This window comes from Hippoglossus hippoglossus, chromosome 21 (genome assembly GCF_009819705.1).
Source record: "Hippoglossus hippoglossus isolate fHipHip1 chromosome 21, fHipHip1.pri, whole genome shotgun sequence".
Taxonomy (NCBI): Eukaryota; Metazoa; Chordata; class Actinopteri; order Pleuronectiformes; family Pleuronectidae; genus Hippoglossus; species Hippoglossus hippoglossus.
Genome location: NC_047171.1, coordinates 7,381,699 through 7,398,426, shown reverse-complemented (window position 1 = coordinate 7,398,426; position 16,728 = coordinate 7,381,699). Strand labels below are relative to the sequence as shown.

At 40.8% G+C, this 16,728-nt stretch overlaps 3 protein-coding genes across 3 annotated transcripts; all 3 read left to right on the top strand.

Annotated features, from left to right (window-relative positions):
* Positions 1-184: 184 nt before the first annotated feature.
* On the top strand, positions 185-7,006 carry poglut2 (protein O-glucosyltransferase 2). Its single transcript, XM_034575071.1, has 10 exons — positions 185-660; positions 2,362-2,567; positions 2,645-2,850; positions 3,768-3,845; positions 4,038-4,210; positions 5,087-5,324; positions 5,513-5,722; positions 5,859-5,948; positions 6,075-6,179; positions 6,832-7,006. Exons 1-10 carry the CDS (start codon positions 461-463, stop codon positions 6,847-6,849), a joined length of 1,524 nt encoding a protein of 507 aa, XP_034430962.1. The 5' UTR covers positions 185-460; the 3' UTR covers positions 6,850-7,006.
* Positions 7,007-7,429: 423 nt separating this feature from the next.
* On the top strand, positions 7,430-9,667 carry tex30 (testis expressed 30). The gene is given in 6 exon segments (XM_034575073.1): positions 7,430-7,471; positions 7,677-7,913; positions 8,005-8,056; positions 8,685-8,899; positions 9,488-9,539; positions 9,542-9,667. Coding segments are annotated over 6 exon segments (657 nt in total). The 5' UTR covers positions 7,430-7,453; the 3' UTR covers positions 9,625-9,667.
* Positions 9,668-10,768: 1,101 nt separating this feature from the next.
* On the top strand, positions 10,769-13,914 carry nepro (nucleolus and neural progenitor protein). Its single transcript, XM_034575072.1, has 9 exons — positions 10,769-10,912; positions 11,098-11,252; positions 11,350-11,438; positions 11,843-11,971; positions 12,125-12,202; positions 12,341-12,642; positions 12,865-12,923; positions 13,050-13,246; positions 13,338-13,914. The coding sequence occupies exons 1-9, from the start codon at positions 10,828-10,830 to the stop codon at positions 13,687-13,689; spliced, it is 1,446 nt and encodes a 481-aa protein (XP_034430963.1). The 5' UTR covers positions 10,769-10,827; the 3' UTR covers positions 13,690-13,914.
* The last annotated feature ends 2,814 nt before the right edge of the window (positions 13,915-16,728 follow it).

Below are 16,728 nucleotides of genomic sequence, written 5' to 3'. Positions count from 1 at the left end.
TATAACACTACCTCCACCATTGAATAATGATATAATAACATGACACACCCACAATCACAGAGTCACAGACACAATCAAAAAGCCAAGAGTTTAACTTCCGGGTGCGCGTCCAATCAGGTTTTCGTTCAGGAGTCCACTGCTCACCGAGCCAATCCAATCCAGAATAGGGTGGGGAAGCGACCAATCGGATCGCCGTGTTACGTGTCCTAGTCCCGCCCTCCCCCGCTCATTCAGCAGACAGAGGCGGCTCCTGTCACTCAACACGTCTCAACATCCCATAGTGTTTTTCCTGATGGAGACAGAACAAACATCAGACTTTAAACATCTGGACACGTTAAAGATGGCGGGTCGTTGTGTCGGAGCAGAGTGAGAAGAGGAGCTCCACCTCCTCCTCCTGCTCCTCCTCCTCCTCCTCCTCCTCTCAGCGGCAGAGTCAGAGAGTCTCCCCCCGGGTTCGGTGATGTGTCCCCGGCTGTGTTCGTGGCTGCTGCCGCTGCTTCTGCTGCTGTCCTGCTGCCGGGACGTGTCTTCACAGGAAGTCCCCGGGGCCTCGGTCCCCAGTGCCGCTGACACGCTGGTGTGGGGACCGGGGCTGGAGGCCGACGTGGTTCTCCCGGCGCGGTTCTTCTACATCCAGGCGGCGGACAGCTCCGGGAGGAAGTAAGTCACGTTCAGGCCCGATGCAGCTCTGTTGCTGGGGACCAAACTTTGACTTTGTCCGTTGTGGCGACCTGTGAACTGTCAGTGTCCAACAGCTACAGGAGCTCCACGTAGCAGCTGACTCTGTCGTGTGGAGCAGCAAGAGCAAAGTAAAGTATTATATATGAATTAAAATAATCCCTGCAACTTTGTTTCATTAGAGTCAACAGACAAAGTTGGACAAATGGCAAATATATCATTAATTCAATGAATAAAGGTCACATTAAGGTTCAGTTTTGTCAACACTTTGTCATCAATGTTTGTGTTTCTATGAGGGCTAGATCCTTTTTAATTATGTATGACCCTGAAGTGCAAAACGTCAAATCATAAAACACAACAGAAAATACAAAAACAATACAGCACAACAAATAAGGAAACACAACAGCAAGTAAGAAAAGAAATTACAAAAACAAATCACAAAACACAACGTCAAAACACAAAACATGACAACAAATCACAATGGCATTAACTTATAATGAAAAAAGAAGGTACCTACAATCAACAAGGCTTGTTTCTGTTTCTGATTTGTTGTTGTGTTTTGCGCTTTAGGGCCACCATAGTCAACCTTGAAAACTAAATGTCCTCCAATGTTCCCACTTTTCCTAATGCAATTTTAAACGGGTCTCATGTGGGCCTGTGTTGTTGTCTCTGAGGTGTCCCAGTTGGCCCAAGTGTCAGACGGGTGGAAACATAACCTCCCTCCAGGTCCCATGAGACAGGTCCCTGTTACAGAATCTCTATTTACAACTCAACACAGCACGATTACAAAGAAAGGACATCGTAGGAAATCTTTGAACCACTTGTGTTGTTTTGTGAAAGATGTTAGAGAACCTCCAACGAACCCTTTCATCCAAAATCTCCCACGGGTGCAATGAAGGTATCCCAGTCAATGCATAGTCCCTCAGTGGGTGTCACTTTCACACATGCTCTGGGTCTCCAGATGGATCAGTTTCTCTGCTCCATTCATTCAATAAACTACACTGTTGTTGTCTGCAGGTAGAGGAAACACAACACTAGCATTGCAAAATAAAGAAGCCATGAAATGATATCAGCAACAACAAAAAATAAACACAACCCTTTTTCTTCTGCTCCCATTTTTCACGTGTTAAAGTCAAAGATCTAAGATTTCTCTCAAATTCTGTTCACACGTGTTAAAATCTCTAATAGTGAGAACTTGACCTTTGAGGGATAAGATGCTGATTCAAGAGCTTGGTGTGCCTTGAACTGGTCACAATAAAAGACCAATCTACAATGTGCAGTTCTTTATTGCCTAAGAAGTTTTGAGGGAGCGTGCAAATGGCATGCTGAACTGAATCTTCATTTCTCTACCATAAGCTGCCTCCAACGTCGTTTTCTTCGAATTTAGCTGTTCATCCAACCGGCCTCACGACCACAGACCACCTCCCACCACGCCAGCCCAGGACCGCCGCCCTGCGTCTTCACCTGAGATATCTCCTCAGATCAGCCACCCAGTCAGCCGATGAAACAGCTGGTTTCCACAACCAAACAAAAGTGTTTTGTTTATATTTCCGTTGAGTGATCTTTGTGACAATTACAGTGTAGTCAACGGGTATTAGAACAATAGTTCATTTGAAATAAAACAAAGGTTGAAATGTAGATATTCTAACAGGGGCTCGTTCTCCATGTTCTTCCCCCTCACAGTTTCACAGCATCCCCCGGTGAGAATACCTTCGACGTGAAGATCGTGTCTCCGGTGGAGCAGTTCACCAGGATTTGGATCCAGGTCCTGGATCGTCATGACGGGTCATTCCTGGTCCGATACAGAATGTACGCCACCTACACGGACCTTCACATCCACGTTATGCTCAAGAACAAGCATGTCGCCAAGTCGCCGTTCATTCTCAAAGGTAGAACCCGACTCAAAAATACGTTTTGATTTGTATTTGTGAAAGATCTTAATGATGTTTCTGTTTGTCCTCCACAGGCCCAGTCTACCACGAGGGCTGTGACTGTCCCCAGCCCAGTGGTTCTGAATGGGAGGCCCACATGCACTGTCCTCAGTCCTTTCCCCAGATAGACAGGGACCTGTCTCTTTACCAGAGTGTTGACCCTGATCGTAACGCTGAGGAGATCCCACTGCGCTTTGGACAGCGGCAAAGCCTCTGCCATTATACCATCAAAGACAACAAGGTACACGGGACCTGAGACGCCACAACCACCAACAACAGACAAACTAAGCAGCAACATAAGCAGTACACATCCAAATCATCATGTTAGAAATATTATACGTGTAAATATGGCTAAAAAAATGCTGATACATCAGCATTTGGGTTGGGTGAAGGTGTCATTAGTAAACGACGTTGTGAGTGGAGATAATGAATTCTCGTAATGTAATGTAATGATTTATCTGTAGTTAATTTAACAGTGAAGAAGGGAAATCCATTAACACATATGTCATTTTACAAGAAAATCCTCAGTTTGTCCTTTGAATAGAGAGAGGATAGTAAAGTAGAGTAATAAAGGGTCGTGTTTCCTTGGGCTGAATAGTAATTAGGGCCATAGAATAATGTGAAGTCGGCCAGGAGAGCCTGAGGCTGTGCAGCACACATTCCACCGTGTTCGTCAATCCAGGTGTCTGCAACAGTGATATGTCTGAAGCTCGCACAGAGCTAACATCACCTGGACATATCAGCAATCAGTTGTCAAGGATTCCCACTCCCATTGTTTGTCATTTCTACATTATGTTTTCAGACTAAATAATGAGGAACACAAAAATGTGTTCCTCAAATAAATACCAAATAATGAGGAACACATTTTTGTGTTCCTCATTATTTGGTTTTTATTTCTTTGTATATAAGTCCTGTAATACGCATTTAATATGTTCTTGATAATTGAAATACTAGTCTGAAACAACATCTTTATCTGAAGCTTTCAGTTTTACGACATGGTCTTCCTTAGCAGGTGACGATGGATCTGTTGACATGTTGGTTCAGTAGCTTTTATAATTTTATTATAGGACTTTAAATTTGAATTGGTCTAAAGTTAAGCATGACTGTTAATTCTTGTGTTACTTTCATGTTCTTAAAGCTTCTTTTTATTTCCTTCAGGTTTACGTGAAGACTTTTGGAGAACATGTTGGTTTTAGGATCTTTATGGATTCTATCCTCCTGTCACTCACCAGGAAGGTACGCTCTTCTTTAAACTGCCTGTACAAAAATATTTGTCATTATATATGGATTCCAAGTCTTCAATAATGCACACACAGTATCTCCTCCATTTTGTGATATTATTTTTCTAATATTATTTTGTAATAACTGACACTTTCCTTCAAAAGAACCCACTCCAGTTCTCTTCTCTGTGTTGTTGTATGTGTCCAGGTGCAGCTCCCTGACATTGAGTTCTTTGTGAACCTGGGTGACTGGCCGCTGGAGAAGAGGAAACCAAGTGACAAGATTCATCCCATCTTTTCTTGGTGCGGCTCCAACAATACTCGAGATATCGTCATGCCCACGTATGACCTGACTGAGTCTGTCCTGGAGACCATGGGAAGGTGAGTCTCTGTGTCCAAAAGCTACATGATTCATTAACTCTTGTGTAGTAAAAAAGTAAAAGTCTACACATACTGACCAACATATGCAGATCAACTCCCCCCATCACCACCTGTAAGTACAGTGAGCCACCATTTTCGTAATAGTCGACAAAAATAGCTCAGGAATGTCGTGCGGGCAGCCTCAAAGGAAAAATCCACCCAAATACTTACGAGTATAAAAGAATAAAAAACAGGTTTCCAAATATTGAGCTTTTTCCTTCATTGAGCAAAGGACCTGCCGTCAGGTTGGATTCATTGCACAGTGGGTTCTAATAGTGACCCCGTGTCACAGGGAGCAGAAAAGTAGCTTATATGACAGTTATATTTATATTCTGTGGACATTTTGAATAATACAGTTTTGTTTTTTTTGCCTCCGTTGGTTTGGTAGATTTGTTCAGGACAATCTGATATGAATGTTTACTTAGCTTGTCCACAAACAAAAAATAAAACATTGACTCCTTCAGTTACAATCTTTCTTTAGCAGGTGACGTGTGCACAGCCTGCTCCCTCACACCGCCACAGTGCAGACAGAGTAATGAAACTCGAATAAACCTGTGTCCGGACGCTCATTATTTTCTCCTCATGCCTCTCTGCTTGTATAAAGGCAAACCTCATGCATTTTTATGAAGTGTGAGTTGGCTGATTTGTGCGTGACAAAAACCTCCCAGCAAACCCAGACACAGCCTGGATGCAGCCCTGCAGAAACTCTCACCCTTTAATGACACCAGGGTCTTATTCACCTGTATGAACACATACTGTACATGTAAAGTTCCAGATGCTGATATGAATGAGTGTGCCAGATTTGACATTCATCATTGTGTCCATCCAATTCAACAGAGTAAGTCTGGACATGATGTCAGTTCAGGCCAACTCAGGGCCGCCGTGGCCAGAGAAGAACGCCACGGCCTTCTGGAGGGGGAGGGACAGTCGTCAGGAGCGACTGGAGCTGGTCAAGCTATCGAGGGCTCATCCTCACATGATAGACGCAGCTTTCACCAACTTCTTCTTCTTCAAGCACGATGAGAGCCTCTACGGGCCGCTGGTCAAACACGTCTCGTTCTTTGACTTTTTCAAGGTAAGGAAAAATAAACCTTGAAGAAACTAAATCTGCACAAAAAGCCTCAATTGAAGTAGTGTCTATGAGGAAAGTATGTAACAAGCTAAAGACTCTTCAGTTAGGTAAATTGAATTTTAAATGTAGCACTGATTTTGCTAAAAGTCATTTAATCTTTTTTTTAATTTGTGTTCCATGTCCACCTCCAGTACAAGTACCAGATAAACATTGACGGCACGGTGGCGGCGTATCGGCTGCCGTACCTGTTGTCAGGAGACAGTGTGGTCTTAAAGCAGGACTCGGGCTACTACGAGCACTTCTACAATGAGCTGCGACCATGGGAGCACTTCATCCCAATAAGGGCGGACCTGGGAGACCTGCTGGAAAAGATCCAATGGGCCCGTGACCACGATGAAGAGGTGATGATGATTATTCAGTTGACTATAAACACCATTTGATCTGGTATGATTCTATTTAGTGGATCCTTATTGGCTTCGCTCTTCTGGGTTGTTGTGATTAAAAAATGAACCCAGGTCACTTTGATTCTTCTTTCAGGCAAAGAAAATTGCACTGGCGGGTCAACAGTTTGCCCGCAATCATCTCATGGGAGACAGTATACTTTGTTACTACTACAAACTCTTCCAGGTACAGTGCTGCAATCATCCAGGGCTCAAAGTATATTAGATTGTTGTTGATAAATATTATTTAAGTTATTCTGGATAATTTAATTTCACATAATTTCTCTCTGTAACTTTAATTTTCTCCTTGTAGGCATATGCCAAACTCCAGGTGACGGAGCCGGCGGTTCGTGAGGACATGGAGCTTGTAAAGCAGCCGACTGACGACCTGTTCACATGTTCCTGCCACAGGACGAGGGTAACGGACACAAATATGTTTCCCTTGCATCAAAGGGACTTTACCCCAATCTCAGCTTACACAAGTAGCTCAGATAATGAAAATAAAGTCTATTTTTCAAGGACGCCCTGATTACATTACACATGTACAAAACACATAAATCTACACAAATAATCATGAACAGATAAGCAACAATATAAAGTTTAACAGAACAATGACATTAATATGTTAAAGCAATAAGACATATAATAAAGGAGATATTAAATAGATAGGAACCGGATCTTGAACTTAAAGCAGCTCAATGAAACTCAGTCATCACAGATGGTTCGATTTACACCTGAGCTTCCAATACGTCATCCTTCCACAAGCTAATACCTCAATTCTAAAGAGTCTGTCTCCCTCTGGTGTGTATAAGATGTCCCTGCACCTAAAGTACATTCTCCTCCTAAAATACTGCAATTTGCACCTTAAAGTTACACTATCACTTAAAATAATATAATTATTCTTTTTTAATTCATGATAAATACATAAAATACTATATTAAAGGCCATGTTCACCCACTTCAAGTTGGGCAGAGCTCTGTAACATGTAAGTCTATATATATATATATATATATATATATATATATATATCACTCCTAATTCTAACATCAGTGTTATTGTTTGTTTTTCAGGTAAAAGATGAACTCTGATGGACCTGTCACTCACTTACAGAGAAGTCCTTCATATCTGATAAAGTGCCAAATAATTTGTACAAATGTGGATTCATTGTATGACTGTGTGATATGAATTAATATCACCTTAGGTCATCTTTTTTAAATAAATGTATTTCTTTTTTACATGTTGAAAGTGTAGGTTTTTCTTTCCTGCTGTTATATTACACACTCACACATACAGATAGAGAACAAGATAAGACGACTTGACCTGAACATGTGAAAGGATGAAGACAACCTGTACCTAGAGGAAAGTTTTTTTGGAGGATCCAAAATTGGGAATATAAACTGTATATATATATATATATACATATATATATACACATACATATTATTTTCTGCTCTGTATGTCACTACCCTATAATGAACACTTGCCATGCTTCACATTGGCTGTCAACATTATACCTGATTTATCTGTGTATATATATATTTAATATATATAATATTATACATGCATATATTAAACCATATACAAATGTATATAATCAATGAAAACAAAAGTCGCAAATTTAAGTTAATAACTACTCCCAACCGCTAGATGTCCCTAGTCGGCTGTAATGTCACTTGAGGTATCGCAGAAGACATGGAGAAGTTTGTGGAGGTAAATATAAACATTACATCTTGTAAACTTAACTGAGACTCGATCCTGGTACAACACAAACTTTAACTGTTTGTTACAGTCACTTTACTTTGTTTAGATTTTAGTTAATGTGTCAAACTGCGTCATTAACCACAAGAGAAATGATTTTAAACGATTTAAAGCTAAATGTGGCTGTGATGCACGGTGCCGCTTGTTTCCGGTTCAGGACAGAGTGAAGGTGCAGCTGGGGACAAAGTGTGTGGACGCTGCTGTGTGTGTCCCCACCTCGGAGACACGTGTCCACACCGCTGTGATCCTCACGCATGGAGCCGGTGGAGACATGAACTTCTCTCAGCTCGTGTCTCTGTCTCACGCGCTGGCTTCACGTGGCTTCATCTGCCTGCGCTTCACCTGCAGAGCTTTGAACCTGAGCTACAGAGTGAAGGTGTACCACGCTGTGTGGGTGAGGGGCTCCATCCACTCAACACTGTTTACATCCTCATCCTGTGGGTCTGTGTGAATCTGCATGAATAAGATGTGGTTTCCTCTCACAGGACTATTTGAAATCACTGCAGAGGTTTAACATCAAGCACATATTCATTGGAGGTGAGTGTCACACAGTGTTTTACACACAGTCTGTGAGCATTGCAATAAAATAACTACCATTGAACTTCAATTTAAATGAATCAGTTCACTGGGATGGCAATCAGTCCCCCTTTAAAAAACACATTTAAATTCACTAATGATATTAATAATAATTATATCTTTGTTTATGTGGCTCTTCTCAAAAATAAAGTTGCCAAGTGCTTCACAAATAAAAGACACAAGTACATAAAAATAACATGAACACAAATCAAAACAGTCATAAAAATATAAATATTCCAATCTAAGCATTACAATAATAAAAATAATCAGGGTATTCAATATGATAAAAGTAAGTTTTCAGCTTTCATTTAAGTGAAGTTACTGACTCACCCTGTTATATTTCATTAGGTAGGTTGTTCCAGAGCCTTTTATTTCACAATATCTGCCCCCCTCTCTGTGCCTAGAGGGAGCAGGGTTGTAGATCTGTAATATACTGAGGAGTCAGACTATTGGATCCAGATTTTTAATTAAATCTGCACCAAATGGCACACACTCTTAAATGTCAGTGCAAAAACATGGCAGGTCTTTTTCCATCAAGATCCATGAAATTTTGTATCCAGTTTATCCTGTGAAACGTGTGTGTCCACAGGCAGATCAATGGGGAGTCGTGCCGCTGCAGCTTTAGCCCGGCAGCTGAGTGAGGGAACAGAGGGAGCAGTGCAGGGTGTAATATGCCTGTCTTTCCCTCTGCACCCCCCAGGACAGACACACGCCCACCGCCAGCGGAGTGAGGATCTCCGGGCGCTGCCGGAACACGTGCCGGTACTGTTTGTGTCAGGCACCGGGGACAACATGTGTGATAAGGTGAGTTTGCCCCCACTGTTCTAAATGTACACTATATGGACAAAAGTATTGGGACACACCTCTTAATCATCAAATTCATGTGTTTCATTCAGTTCCATTGTCATTGGTTGGACTTGGCCCCTTAGTTCCAGTGAAGGAAAAATCTTAACACTTCAGTTTACCAAGACATTTGGACAATTCTATGGAGATATGTCCTCTCGTCCAACATCAGTGTCTGACCTGACAAATGCTCTTCTGGATGAATGTGTATATTCCCAGAAGAGTGGAAGCTGTTATAGCTGCAAAGCGGGGGCCAACACCATATCAATGCCTATGGATTTGAAAGGGATGTCATTAAATCTCCTGTAGGTGTAATGTGTAGGTTTCCCAATATCTTTGTCCATATAGTGTAAATGTTTTTTTGTCTTTATGTTAAAGTTGCAGATATCATGTATTGGTGTGCAGTGGAAAACCCAGTCCTGTAATAATTTGCATGAGTTGCATTTTAAGAAATGCTGTATTCTGATTATTCCACAGTTTTAGCTTGTGCAATGTATTTTTTTTGTGACATGTGCCACAACAATGATTTTGCTTTCTCTCTTTGCTCAGGTGCTTTTTGACAGGATGGTGTCAGAGTTAAAGGCTCCAACTGAGGTTTACTGGGAAGGTCAGAGGAGTCCGTGATGGAGGAAGTCAACCTACAAGTTATTACCTGGATAAGTAAACAGGAAGCACAGATTAGTTAATGTCATCCTTGTTTAGTTGTGTTTGTTGAATAAAGTATATTTGTCACAGTGCACTCGCTTTGAGTCTTTTTTTTTCAGAAACTTTGTTCAATTTAATGGAGATATTATTTAAATCATCCAAACCCACATTTTTATTACCTAACAAAACAACCTTTTAACATTCAGCCCATGTAGCTGGACATTTGCATCCGACCTCAGTGGGTCATCTACAACTCAGTGAAAAGCTCCACAAGAAAAAGACTACATTGTGTAGACAGAAATAATGAAGGGACACGTCAGTGAGCTCAGCAGGTTGCATTACATTACATTACATGTCATTTAGCTGACACTTTTATCCAAAGCGACTTCCAGTCCAGAAGCTTGAAGAGAAGCTATTTAAAGCTCAGTCAGATATGGTTGTAATGTAGAACTGAGCAATAAAACAATAATTTCCATATATATTAATTTAATAAAGGGTAAACATACACATTTATGTATTGTTTATGCATTGTGGAAGCACAGTGAGGAGATATAACACATGAGTGATCGACCTCAGATCTAAAAAATGCTTTGTTGTTTATTACATGTTTGTATCTGAGACATTCATCCTGATAATTATCAATACTGACGGATATGAATATTTTTTATCTTGATATAATTTACATTTTAACCCTTTTGTGATGAATGAGTCTCATCCTAAACTTAAAGTGAATGGTTACAGATGTCCGTTATGCCATCTCACCTCTTGGACCACAACTACTGGGGGATGGTCCCCAGCCCCACCACCTCTACCAGCACCTCCACGCCCTCTGCTGGGGACTTGAGGGGAGACATCCTGGGAGCCTGCGGAGTCAGGAAGTCTCCATCCCTGTCCTGTGTTGCCATGACAGCCAGTCACATCTCAAGCCAGTCACATCTCAAATAGACATCTCAATATGTCTCAAGATTTCTTTCTTCCAACATTTTGTTCTTCATTTCTCAGAAAACTATTGATGGATCCTGATGAAAAAAATCTGACCTGTTTAGAAGACTGAGATTTATGACTGAAGTTTAGCTTAGTTTAGCTTAGCTTAGCTTAGCTTAGCTTACTTTACTTTACTTTACTGTATTTGTTGCTTCAGTTTCTGTGGGCTGTGCCTTTAACGCGGACTCTGACGTCGCTGTGCAGTGGACTTCGATTGGCTGGCTCACTTCCGGGTGTGTGTGTTTCTCCTGCAGAGCAGCATGGCAGCTGAGCCGTGGAACAGAGTAAACATCTCCTTCCCTGGTGCTGTTTCCAGTGTCCGGGTAACTTTCAGCTCAGCTACAGGTACCTCGCAGTTTATCCTATAAAGATATGATAAATATCTCACTTTGCTGCGTCATGTCGCTTCCAGGCCATGTGAGCTGGGCTGTGCTGTGCTGTGCTGTGCTAGGCTGGGCTGTGCCAGTGGGCTGTGCTAGTGTGCACCTTCGTATCCTCCCTCACGTGTGTGTGTCGTCGCTGTTTTTCAGGTACAAACGTTGCAGCTCTGTTGGTTGAAAACGCGAAGGTCCTCAAACTGCTCCGCAGTGAGATTCTTCAGACGGAGGTTCGCGTCCTCTACGAGCTGCTGTACATCCTCAACAACAGCTTCCGGGGAAACAAGACGCTCAAAGGTCTGAAGCAGGTGAGACCCTCCTCATGTGTGAAGGATGTGTGACCTGCTTCAGCTGGTTTGACATCTAGCTGTGTCCATGTTTCACATCTTGTCTTCTCTGCCCCAGGTGGAACAATGTGTAAACAGGCTGAAGAATATGAAGCTGGACATGGCTCTTGATGAACTGACTTGTCTGTGTCCCAGCAGGATTCAAAGGTAGTTAACACTGGGTCAGTGTCACGTGGTGGTGGTGCCATTTATCATGTTGTGTTTATTCAGTATTCATTGATTTGAATCAACAAATATATGTCATCCTTTTCTCACTTACTGCCGGTCTGTGTTCTTTGGGTAAAACAAACCAAGCAGCGAGAATAAATCAAACTTCAATCAGTTGTCGTAGATCCATTAAAGCACAACTACGAGTTGAGGTACTTTCACACCAGCTAGAGACATCAGGCTGTGTGTGAAAAATAATATATTTAATTGGGGCGTTTATTTAATCAATATTAAATCACAACAAATACAAAAAATACTCTTCAGTCCAAGTTTAATCAATGTGCTTGGTTGCCTCAGTAATTAAGAAGTAATTAAGGATTGTTTTTGCGTGTGTGTGTTTTCAGAGGACTCGGCATCAAGACTGGTAACTGTGATGTTCCCAGTCAGCCCATGCTGGAGTGGCTCGGTCTCAAAGTGCTGGGAGCCGCCCAGCTGATGAGCTGCACGCTGGACCGCTGCTGCAGAGCTTTCTCGTATCCTTTCCAAATGTGGTACCGTTATAAAACGTGTGGTTGTTCATTCCTGAGGAGACGTACGATAGAAACCTCCCAAGATGTGGATCTGTTTGTTTGAATTGAGTGTTACCGCCTCTTCAATAAGTCATGTCCTTAACAGATTTGTTTCAGACTCTCACATCAGCACATGAAACTGGAGGAGTTTGTTATCTTGAATTTGGTGATAACCAGCTTGCTCAGTCGTCTGTGGTGAGTGTTTTTCCTCATTGTTGCAGTGGCAGAATTAGAACGTGCTCTAGAAAAGTCTGCATCTGATATTTTATGATATGTCTTTGTTTATAAAACACCCCCCACGGTCTAAATCCACCGTCTCTGTGCCTCCATCAGGGTGATATTCCGTGGCATCCTGGTCAGCCTGTCCACTCTGTACAAGCAGCTCCTGGAGTTCCTCAGAGAAGTCGCCCAGGCTCAGCCCATGCCCTTCCTCACAGACTTCTCCCTGCCCCCAGATGTGGCTCAGCTCCTGAGTCCCTCTCATGCATTGTTACTGATCGAAAGACCAAAGCCTGGTTCACACGCCAAAGAACACAAGGAGACGCAGAAGAAGAAGAAGAGTTCTACTGTTATAGTCAGGAAACGTGGACAGAAGGGGAAGGTTAGGGAAGATCTGGGTGTGGCTATTGAAAGAGGTATGCTTCATCCATGGATTTGTATTTTATATTAAGCACTTACTCAGGGCAGTAATGTGATACTGTCTTAAAATATGTGTTGTTTGTTTCATTCATTCGAGTCAATTAGAAGTAGATAAAAGAAAACAAATGTCCCACTGTTTGAAAATGTTGTTTTAATCCAGCAGCTTATTTTTAATGAGATTTACATTACTCATTTTTATTCTTGTCTTTATTTCCAAGGTTTAGTTCATGACACAGACATGAAGCCATTTCTGGAGTCTTTCAGGAACTTTCAAGAGGTATGTGAGCAAATCAGATGCAGCATTTATTTATTTACTTATTTTATTATTTAGAGAATATGTAATTACTAAGTGCTGTCAACTGATCTTCCAATGTACTGATCCTTTGACAAATCCTTCCCACAGACACCTAACAAGACAGACGAGACACAAAGATTCAAGAAACTAGTGAGAGAAGCGACTTCATTCACAGACATGGCGGCTTATCTGGAAGAACAGATCACATGGTGTAAATCCCAAAAGAGAAAAAAGGAAAAACGTCTCTTAACCTTCCTGCGGTTGAAGTGCCACAAGATGACGTGCCTGGAGGCTGCCGGCTACAAGTAAGACCAGCACCACACAATAGGAAGTTGTTGAGGTAGAACTACTATGACGAGGTTGGAATATTAAATATGTATTTCTCCTGATGCTCAGTGTCCAGAGGAAGTTGCCGAGCTTCAGACGGGAAGTTCTCTGGGCTTCATCTCTTCGGGGTTCGGCGCCGAGAACCTTCCGCTTCTCTGCCTCCCTGAGGATGAATCCTCGCCGGAGAGCGCGTTTTCATTACCTCAGGAGACAATTAAGGTTTTCAACAATCAAGACTGGTGTAAAAAAGAAACACCTGAGGAGGGACAGGAGAAGGAGGAGCAGAAGGTGTGAGTTATCAGCATCTGGACCCACAGAGGAAGAACAAAGTAGCAGGACCACACATAAGGAGACACCTCAGACCACTGACTGTGAAGGACAAGATGACATAGATGATATTTTTGCCTCTGTAGGTTTTTGACACTGAAACAAACTCAGTGGGGGGGCAGCTGAGCTGTGGACTCTGAATGATCAAACTGGGATGTGACTTGATTTTAACCTCAGTCAGTAAAACAGATTTTAACTGGTGATGTTTTCAAAGCAGGAAAAGTTTAAGAGATATAACTGGAGATCAACAGTTCTTTTTGTGTGATACCAGGTTCAAGGGGTTTGTGCCTTAGCTGTAATAAAACCTTTTTATTATTGATCCTGTGTCTGTGAATTTAATGTTGCCAGGGATCAGTTAAACTATTCATGGTCACCATTATTCATGGTAAGTTTAAATATGTATTTTGAATCATATTAGGAAACAAAAACCTCCCATATGCAAGAAGAAATGTGATTTTCTGATATTTACTAAGTGCAGGATGTCAATGCAGAAAAGTAATGTTGTAATCTTTTAAATCCCTATTCACAAAAATACAAAATGTCTGCATAAGATGTATATTTACATTTAGCTGAATAATGACACAAGTGACATGGGTGTGTGAGAAGGAATAAACCCAGTACAACACTTCAAAGTTTTTACTCATAACTTTTAGTCTCTAGTGAGGACCGACCACTTGCTATAATAACTGATAACATATCAACTCAAGATGAATGTTGAGAATATAAAGTATTAAATTAAGATAACTACACACTGGCTGTAAACACTAAAACAGTGTAAACATGATAGATAGCAACTCAGTGAGAAAATATACTAAATAAACTTAACTCAGCAATAAGTAATGAGGTAAAATATCTTGGTCATTTTATCACAGATCATATGAATGATATCTACAGTCAATGTTTGACTCAAGCAAATATTTTATGCAGGTTTACTGAGTGCACATACTGTCCTATACTGCCCACCTGTGGTCAAACTACAAATAAGCAAGCTTAATGAAACATGGAGGTGCTTACTATGATTCTGTGAGAATATTACTGAAGAAACTGAGATGGTCGAGGGCAAATTAAATGTTTGTGGCTGCAGGAGTCAACACTTTCTAATCTGTCCTATGAAATATCATGTAACTAAATTAAATCATCTTGGTTTAATCAAATAGCAGAAACAATTCATGGAATGGTTAAACAGCCAAACCACAGTGATACTTGTTGTTGAACATAATAGTATTATATTTGGTTGTCTGTTCAAGGGCAAAAATCATCTTCATGGGGCTCCAGCCTATATGCAGTCTATGGCTCCAGCTGGATTTCTAGCTCTGCCTGGTGGAGATGATGATAAACAACTCAATCAGTGATTATTCTCCTACAATATTGATTGACTCCCTCAACCTTGTTAACTGTAATGCTCCTGGCAGAGACAGCTGGAGACAGCAGAGGTGTCCGTCTTCTTGAGAATCTGTGAGTGCCGATATGAACAGAGAGCACACTGGCATGAGTTGAGAAAATCGATATCACACGAAATGTCTGTTCAAAATGCTGATATGTGCAGGTGCACTGATGATGACAGAATGGAACGGTTGTTTAATTTGAATGCACCTGAGTTTCTAAATGTTGGAAAATAACGTCATGATGGTTTATTTGTTTAGTGTGGTTATTGATGCTGCTAATCTGGTTTGTTTCTTTTCCTCTACTTTGTCCTTTTCTAAATAACATCTGTTTTAGGCTGCATGGGCTCATAATGTGATTAATTAAAAAAAGACTAGCATCAACTGCAGAGATAAATCGATATGATGCAAATTGTGAGACTACAATTTGTTGCTAGCGAGCACTCATCAGATGTGAAATGTTGAAGTAATCTGACAAGAATCAGTCGTATAACTCAGAAACAACTCTGAACTAACATAATTGGTGGCTTTGGTAAATTGGTCTGAAATGGATCCATCATGATTTTTGTCTTTCTCAGCTCTGCATCATTATCTGGCTGCAGCAGCCGAGAGATATCTAATAGGATATAATTGTAAACAGATGCTTCCACACACTCGGGCTTAGTGCTGGAATAGCACATATATTTATTAGGATGGTTCTCCAGGGATTCTGCAGATGCATCAGTGAGGGCCTGTGGGCATAATGTGACCTAAAAGAAGAGTAAGAATACTCAGGTCTGCAACCTCAATACGATGTGCTTCAGTTTATTGTCCTTCCTGCTTAATAGCAGCAGGGGAATGGAGCATTAACACTTCAATTTGTATGTTTTTTACGGAGCAGGACTTAGGGACTGAACAGTAATACTCAGAGGTGTACACCATCACTACACCGTTACCACCACCGAGACAGGACAATGAAAAGTGGGCCCACAGTGGCAAACTCCGGTGCATCATCATTCTTTCTTTGCTCAGCCTGCATTTTTTCCATCGCTCAATGCTTTCACTTAATACAATTAAATTTATTTTGTTGAATTATGGTTAATTCAACTTCATTAATTCAGTTGTCAATTAAATTAAGTCAGATGTTTTTGAATTGGTTTATCTATTATCAATTAGTATATTTGAATGTATTCAAGTTAGTACAATTAAATTTATTTTGTTTTTGAATCAACTCAATTAAATTGAGTTAATTCAAATCCTAATATATTTGATTAAGTTAAATGACTTTGATTCATTTATTATTAATGTTTAAATTTGGATTAATCTAAGGAATAAAGGCCATGAATAGAATGAGGGCAAACAAGTATTGAATGAGTGAAGTGTCAAAATCCTTATAAAGGCCTGAGAGGGGACACTGAATATAAACAGTGCATCTAATGCAGGCACAAATCCCTGTACATTTAGTTTGTTAATTATATCAAGAAATAGGCTATATGTTATCTATCATGTCCACACATTGCAGGTTTTAGCTTCCAATTCAGGTCGTGAAATGAGTTGAAATCTTCTCATGAAATTATTTCTAACATAGGTTTTGCTTCTCCTTTTATATATATATATATATCTATGCATTGTATTGTATCCAAGTCAATATAACACAAATTCTTTACTCACGCGTATGTTCAAGAATGATGTTCTTTTTATGTCCAAGAACAAATGTGAGAAAAAGCTTCCAGAGCATTAAAAAAAGCCTGTGTACAAACTGCCCCTCATCA